The sequence below is a fragment of the Scyliorhinus canicula genome, chromosome 8 (genome assembly GCF_902713615.1).
Source record: "Scyliorhinus canicula chromosome 8, sScyCan1.1, whole genome shotgun sequence".
In the NCBI taxonomy this organism is placed as follows: Eukaryota; Metazoa; Chordata; class Chondrichthyes; order Carcharhiniformes; family Scyliorhinidae; genus Scyliorhinus; species Scyliorhinus canicula.
The window spans coordinates 63,755,761-63,764,164 of NC_052153.1; the positions used below are offsets into that span (position 1 = coordinate 63,755,761).

Genomic DNA, 8,404 nt, shown 5'->3' on the forward strand with positions numbered 1-8,404 from the left:
CAGAAATACGCCAATGCTTCTTACAACAGAATCTCCCGAACACTGAAACCCCACAACCACAGACCAGGGCAGCAAGCACAAGATCACCTGCAAGTTCCCCTCACCCAGTCTGACATCACCATTCCTTCACTGTTACCCATTTCAAAATCCTGAAACTCCCCAACAGCAGAAGAAACAGCTCGCCACCATCTTCAAGGCGAACTAGGGATGGGCAATGAAGCTCATCACACTTCCAAGAGCTATTTTTCTGCATTTTTTGTGTCTCTAAAAAAAGTCACAAAGTTAAACTGACTGGTCAGAAGTTGGGTTATTCTTGCTATTTTGAATCAGGGTGCAAGAATGGCCATATTCTTACTATTTTGAATCAGGGCGCAAGAATGGCCATTTTCCAATCCTCAGAACACCCCCTGCTTCCAAGGAAGATTGGAAAACTGGACAATGTTAGAGGTTTCTACCCTTAGTTCTCATATCCTCAGATGCATCTGATGCAGTCCTGGTGACTTACTTCCCATACCTCAAATATTCCTCATCATTTTGGTAATATCTTGTTAAAGTTACATTTCTACAAACCCTTAGCATAGTAATTGATCTGGATAGCTTTAGCAAATACGTTAATTTACCTACATTGCTCGACATGTAGGTGTTATGTACCTCTGTTTTCTGCACCATAGGCCTGACAATATTTTAAAAAAGTAGAAATTGCTTATGGACCTGCATCAATATGGGACATATTGATTATGGACAATCCTGCTAGACTAACTTTTCAATACAAAATGTAAGTGTGCAGCAGATCAATTGTGCTGCATGCACACTTGTCAGAGAACATGCACTGTAGTGTTCTTTCGTTGAAAAGATATTGCTAAATTACTGTAACCAAAGATACAAATTATCAATTTCCAAAATCTCTTCCCCATTTACCTGTTGCACTGTAGGCAGTGAGAGCATAGGTATGGATCTTACCTAGTTCTGAGATTTGATGAAATGTTAAATGGTGTCAACTATTAAATAGTGGCTATTTACTCAGGTTAAATATGACTACAAAAGGTCCTCTAGGCCACAGAGGTGGAACATCAAGCCCTAATTAAATTGGCCAACAGTCCCTCCTCTCCACACCCCCACTTGAACACAGGTCTCAAGTGTGCTGACCCACAGCACATGATTCAGTTATTTACCACAGTTATCTTCATCACTGCCATCAGTACAGTCATCATCTCCATCACATTTCCACAGTGATGGTACACAGCGTCCATTCCTGCACTGGAACCACGATGCATCACAGGAAGCTTGTGAGCCTTCAAAAGAAACAAAGGTGTTAAACCATAAAGCAAAAGATTAGTCAGAAAGCCATTATTGGTCATTTATTTCTTCATTATGAAAACCTCCAGATGTTACACACTTGTCAAAGATGATTTCACAAGAGTCAATCTTTGGGGAGGCAAGTGACTGTGGCACCAAGGAACCACTTAAAATAAATAATTGGAAGCTGGGGAAGCAAAGAGGCAACTCGCCACTGGCTTGTCATATCTAATAATAACCTTTATTGTCACAAGTAGGCTTACATTAACACTGCAATGACGTTAATGTGAAAATCCCCTAGCCACCACACTCTGGCACCTGTTTGGGTACACTGAGGGAAAATTCAGAATGTCCAAATCAACTAACAGCACATCCTCGGGACTTGTGGGAGGAAACCCACGCAGACGCCAGAGTGACCCAAGCCAGGAATCAAACCTGGGACCCTGGTGCTGTGGAGCAACATGCTAACCACCGTGCCACCCAATTCTACCCAGTAGAAAAACAAAGATGATTATGGCCGCCACTTCAGCCCTAGAACATTGCGGCAGGAGGCGATACAGAATGTCCTCAGTCCAACCAACTTCAATCTTCCCTCCATCATAAGCCAGAAGTGACATGTTCATTGACAAATTGTGCAAGTGTTCTATTCGGAATTTCAGACACTGAAGTAATCTGTACTTGCATGCAACAAGATCTGGACAACACTCAGACTTTGGCTGATCATGGGTGCAAGGAAAGTGCTGGGCAAATGCCATTCCCTTTTACATTAACTGTTGCCAACTACCCCAGCAACCACCAGCCACATGAATATTGTGGGCACAAGAACAAGGGGAAGTTAGATATTCTGCCATTAGTAACCTAGTGCTTGGACCACTTGCAAAAGCAGGGTTCTGTAGCTCCACAAGTAATGCCATCCAGGATCTGCTTGATTGGCAGCCAGTTATTTGTATTTGGTTTTACACAATAGGTTGAACTGCTCCCAAGGTAGAAAATAGATACCCATTAAGCTACAGGTGAGCAAATATGACCTGAATAAATATTTATAATTTTAAAAAAAAACTAGTCTATGCATTTTATGCATATAGTGGCCACCAATATAGAAAATGCACCTCCAGTTAATCCTTCTGCCTCAGTCGGACCATCAAGCCAAGGTCAACTTGTTTTTTCCCCCCCCCCCCTTTTAAAAAATATACATTTGGAGTACATTATTTTTTTCTCCTCCCAATTAAGGGGCAGTTTAGCAGGGTCAATCCACCTACCCTATACATCTTTGGGTTATGGGGATGAGACCAACACAGAGAATGTGCAAACACCACAGAGTGACCCAGGCTTGGATCAAACCTGGGTCCTCAGTGCTAACCACTGCACTGCCCGACTTCAGGAAGCAAGACCAATAACAGCTTTAATTACAACCTGTACCTTCAAGTTTGCTGTTGGACTAGCAATATGGCTAGTGCCATGAGCTTCAGGTAAATTGACAAATGGGTACTTACTTCATCCCAAATGTAAAGTCTTGTACCACTGCCAACACCATTTCAGAAACCTAATCAAGTGACCTACTCCCTGGCAACTATCAACTGCAGAAACACAGTATTGAAGACCAGCATAACAATGGGACCAAAAATAAGGCTAATGGACAAAATGGTAGCAGTGGTTAGCACTGCTGCCTCAGCACCCAGGTTCAACCCCAGCCCTCGGTCACTGTCCATGTGGAGTTTGTACAGTCTCCTCCTGTCTGTATGGGTCTCACTACCTCAATCCATGATGGTCAGGGTAGGTGGATTGGCTATGCTAAATTGTCCACGAATTGGAATTGTTTTTATTTTTTTTTAAAAGCTAGTGGAAGGGTATAGCTAAAACGTACTCATCTATAACAAAAAGTTGGCTGAATGGGAGAAGTGGGCAAACTAAAATAGCTTATTCTAAACTAACTGCAAAAGCAGCAAGTTTTGATCTACAGATGGGCTATTGGAGCTTGAGGGAGTTCCTGGAATTGTTGATGTGAACATTTAAAAAAATGTTTTACAGAAGGAAAACTAATTAATCCTTATAAATGTCGCTTTTTGAATTGTGTTTAAAAGAACATAATGTTTATAAAGTACGCTCACCCCATTACCCAAATAGCGAAGTTTTAAAGCTCTAAACTACAACTTCCATAGATAGACGAATGCCACGGCCGGGAAACAATAACTACTCACCATTTGCGAATCTGTTCGGATTTAAACATACTACTAAGAGTAGCAACAAGGCTACTCGAAAAGGAATCATATCACTCCTTAAGGAAGATCAGGAATAGAGAGTTTGCTTTCTCCAGTAACGGCTTTATCCGTTTCCTCACTAACCTAACTATACTAAGTCGGACAAAAACATATGTGGAGGCACTGCCGCGACTTGTTTTTATAGCACATGTCCTTCGTAGTCCCAAATAACCGATTTAACAATGAGTGCTTGCGAATCCAATTACCCTATCAACTAACTGCAGGCTGAATTGGAGCAGGACTAACGGTGATCAGCTGAATGTTGTTAACTCTATCAGTTAATCGATCTCACCAATTATGTCACATTATTACATGCAATTCCTTTTTTTTCAAATTTTCTAGATGAAAGAGAACGTTACAGTCACTGGAATCATAGAATCGCTACAGAGGCCATTCGGCCCGTCAAATGTGCACTTATCCTCTGAAAGAGCACCCTGATTCGTTTATGGGGGGTGCAATGAGGGGCAACTCTAAGTTGGAAAATTCAGCTTTGAAAGAAACACCTTTCCAAGCAGTTCGAGTTGAGATCACGCAAATTAAATTTCTCAAATATCTTGACAGCCTGCTTATTTGTTTTGAGTTGGTTAGAAAGAAAGTAAATCCACAAAATGAGAAGTTATGTATTTAAAAATAAACATAATTTATGTTTAACCACCTTCATATTTTGCTTCTCGCCTTGAACCGTAAAATGTTATTGTCTTTGTTCTCAATTTTAGCCCATCTCTCACCTTCACCTCTATTTCATGGACAGCACGGTAGCACAGTGGATAGCGTTGTGGCTTCACAGCGCCAGGGTCCCAGGTTCTATTCCCCGCTGGGTCACTGTGCGGAGTTTGCACGTTCTCCCCGTGTCTGCGTGGGTTTCCTCTGGTTTCCTCCCACAGTCCAAAGACGTGCTGGTTAGGTGGTTTGTCCGTGATAAATTGCCCTTAGTATCCAAAACGTTTAGGAGGGGTTATTGGGTTATGGGGATAGGGTGGAAGTGAGGGCATAAGTGAGTCAGTGCAGACTCAATGGGCCAAATGGCCTCCTGCACTGTATGTTCTATGTTCTGCTCTCACTCCTCCCTCCTAGAAACCATGATAAGGTTCGCCTTGTCCTCACCTTCCACCCCACCAGCCTCATGTTCAACAGATCATCCACTGCCATTTCCGTCAGCATGATGCCACCAAACACATCTTCCCCCTCCTGTTTCCTTTCAGTATACTGAAGGGACCGTTACCTCCCAACACCCTGGTTTAACCATCAGTCACCCCCAACATCCCCTCCCTTCCCTATGACACTTTTCCATGCAAGCACAGGAGATGAAACCCCTGTTCTTTGTAGCAATAATGCCCTGTTTATGCTAACATGACTCATTGCAGGCATGATGGTCAACTTGAAATGAGACATATTACCTTTCGGCCAATGGCCTATTTAATGGAGAGTTTACAATGCACAGATGGAAAGTTTGTGAAGTACAAAGCAGAACTTGAGCTGACATCTTTAACCACAATGGCTGAACCAATGTCTGAAGAATGGATGTGTGGTTAGAGGAAAGAACAGTTCGAAATAGGACACAAATTTGACCTGTCTATGACACAGGGCAGAAGAGTATTGTGGTGAATGAGATTCACACGGTATTATAATCTGTATATATGTATCAATATTGTAAGTGCAGTTGCACTACCTGACCACCAGGGGGAGTAGCTCTGGGAGTACTCGAGAGTTTGTACTGGGCTCCTCCCTTGGCTCCGCCCAGGACTCCTCCCCCTGGCGCTGCTGTATAAAGATCCGTAAAACAGGGTCAGCCAGCCAGTTCACTGAAAGTTCAACGGCTAACAGGCTGGCTCTGTTGTAAGTATATTGAAACCGCTATTCTAATCCTACAAGCACGTGTCCGTAGAATTGTTGGTTCCAACAATTTAATATACTTACAAAACAGTCAAAGTAAATTATGGAAGCAGCCCTCAAGCCCGGACGCCTAGAACTCGACCCGCAGGATGCAGAGGCTAAGGAGATTTTTTCCCACTTACTGAGTAGTTTTAAGGCCTACCTGGCAGAAGCCAGCACCGCCGGAACAACGGAGGAACAAAAACTCCATAGAATTGTTGGTTCCAACAAGTATAAAGAACCAACATCAAACATTTTGCTTCAGCAATGACCTAGGACCAACTACACACATGCAGGACCTGAGTGAAAGCTCAGAGAACAAAACAGACCTCCGAGAGAAATTTGGCCACATCAGTTCAAAGGGATAATATCTACATATGTCTCAAGCTGTGAGTGAGACAAATTATGATCAGTTGCATAGTATGATTTGAATACCTGGAGTATTTGATGCAAGTTTAGTGAATAAACTGTGATGAATCATACGTTCAGTGTAGAGTATTTGATATGTGTCTGTTTGAGCCCTTGTGATAATACAGAGACAAGAGGATCAATAGCTTCTTAAGTTGCTCCATGGTGTTTTCTGCTGAGACAATGAACTTTGGACTAAGAGTGACTCTAACAGATGTACCCTCCAAAGACAATGGGCTGGATTCTCCAAAAATGGGGCTACGTCCCCACACCAGCGTAAAAACTGGCATTTCACTCCCGACTTTCCTTAAGAAAGTCCAGAGTGATTCTCCTACCTGCAGGGGGCTAGCACGGCCCCAGAGTGCTCCTCGCAGTTCTAGCTGAGGATGTGGGACCATGCACTTCTGGTCGGGAGTCCGCGCATGTGTATGGTGGCGGCTTTCGGCGACCGCCCAGTGCGACTTGGCTGACATACACCGTGGACCGTGATGGAAGAGGTAGGTCCCCCCGATATTGCGTGTGCCTGTGGATCGGTGCCGCCCGATCGCTTGCCTGGCCGTTCATGAGGCCCCCCCCCCCCAGTTGAAGGATCTCCCCGCCCCCCACCAGGGCAGCCGCGGAGTGAGTCCGCAGCCACCACCCGAGGTTCTCGATGGCCGATAGGTGGTTAGAACCACGCCGTCGGGAACTCATTGAATCGCGGGGGGGCCTCTGTCAATGGCCCCAACCCGCGCTGAGTAGACCGCGCACGAGCGATTCGCGATCGATTCTCTGAGGATTGGAGAATCGGTTCAGCAGCGCAGGTCAAGATTCCTGCGTGAACACTCATTCTCCGCCCCGCGCAGAACGCAATTTCGACCCGAAGGCTCGGAGTGTACAGCCCAATGGGTCGGGGTGAACAGTGCTCCACGGACTGCAAGAGCTGTTGTTCTAAGTTGTCAAAACAGCTGCGAGAGGAAAGGGGGCTTCTAAATCTACAACCATCACTGGCAACTCATGACCATATGACTGGAAGCTCATAACCTTATGACCTTATGTAATCACACGTGCAACATATTGATTGGGCGAATGTAACATACAGTGTAAAGAATTGGTAACTATATATGGAATGAACTGCGATGCTAAAAGAATTGATTGACTGTATGTAAATGAGAATGCGCACTAATTCCGCTTTTGAACATGTATATAACCTATTTTAAGCCACAGCTCAGAGAGAAAGTGTACCAGCAATACCTAGAGGTCTAGGACCTTTCCCCCAGAGCTCTGCAACAATAAAATGCTTTGCTTGCTCACGTTATGGTCTACTTGTGAATATTTTCACGCAACAGCCCCATGACAGTTAAACAGGCCTTACCCGGCCTTCTAGAAGCCTTGTGTCCACTCCATAAATTTCTGACTCCCACACTCTTAAAGCTAAGTTAAAGCTCTTTGCATCAGCGCTGCGTTCAAATGGCCCTGCTAAGTTTGGATTTCCCTCATGCGTGAATCACGCCCTGCTGCTTTACTCATGCCTGCAAAAATTAAATAGGTTGGAATTGGGGCGGAACCTCCACATTCAGGTCCCACACAGCATTTTTGAACGTCCATGGAGTCTTCCTGACTCCCTAAAAATCCAGCATGTTAACACTGTTTTTCTCCTCAGTTTCTGCCTGCCCTGCCGAATGGTTCCAGTATTTTTCCATCTTTATTTCAAATTTCCAGATTTGTAAAAGTTCTTCCTGTTTATTTTCTTTGTTCCCATTTCTTTTATGTTACTTTATAAGTTTGGTCTGTGGACCCCTAATTGGAATGTGCCTTTCAGCAGAAGACTCAAGGTTGAAGCAGTCTGCTTGTCAGGCCACTGTGTTCCCAGGTTTTGTTTTTTGAGAGGAGAAGTCAGACGCCTCGACACTGAGTGCATCTTCGAAATCAAGATGGGGAGGGGGGGGGGGGGGGGGGGGGGGGTTGGAGTTGGATCGATTGGTTAACTGGCAACTGGTTGGTTGACCAGGAGCAGTGTTCTGCCTGACAATGGTCAGTGATTGGTTCCTGCGTGATGCTTTCTGAGAGAACTGGGCAGATGCTTCTAGACCTTGGAAGTGAAAGGAATGCTCTATCGCTCTCTCCATTTCTCCTGTGATAATCAATTTATTGTTCTGAAAGCAGAGTGCCCAGAAAATCCTTTGTTGTGAACCTGGAATAATGCAGAGTCTGCAATGAGGGTAGACAACCTTGCCAGAGTTAACCATCTCCAGCCTAGGAAGAAGAAGTATCAAAATGAGTGCTGAATTACAGAAAGATACCAACTGAAGTTATCCTAGTCCTTCAAAGATGCTTATCCTTTTATTTTTATTAATATTTTCTTTCCCTTTCCACCACTATTTTCCCTCTGTGTTGTTTGTCTGTGTGTCTGTCGAGAGAGTGGGGGTATTTTAAAATAATGTTTATTTTTTTTTTAATAATAAATTTAGAGTACCCAATTCATTTTTTCCAATTAAGGGGCAATTTAGCGTGGCCAATCCACCTGGCCTGCACATCTTTGGGTTGTGGGGGGGGGGGGGGGGGGGGGGGGGGGGGGGGGGGGGGAAACC

General features: G+C 44.3%; 1 protein-coding gene and 1 long non-coding RNA gene across 2 annotated transcripts in view; one reads left to right on the plus strand and one right to left on the minus strand.

The window, feature by feature from the left end:
- The window catches only part of LOC119970289 (low-density lipoprotein receptor-related protein 1-like), a 37,261-nt gene extending 33,594 nt beyond the window's left edge, over positions 1-3,667 (minus strand). The window contains exons 1-2 of the mRNA XM_038804669.1: positions 3,495-3,667; positions 1,173-1,292 (exon numbers count right to left, since the gene is read on the minus strand). Of these exons, the coding sequence (XP_038660597.1) occupies positions 1,173-1,292; positions 3,495-3,564 (190 nt within the window). The 5' untranslated portion in view covers positions 3,565-3,667. The remainder of the gene's footprint in view (positions 1-1,172; positions 1,293-3,494) is intronic.
- The window catches only part of LOC119970291, a 132,619-nt gene extending 128,476 nt beyond the window's left edge, over positions 1-4,143 (plus strand). Inside the window, exon 3 of the long non-coding RNA XR_005461579.1 lies at positions 3,897-4,143. This is a non-coding gene — a long non-coding RNA (uncharacterized LOC119970291). The remainder of the gene's footprint in view (positions 1-3,896) is intronic.
- Positions 4,144-8,404: the final 4,261 nt, after the last annotated feature.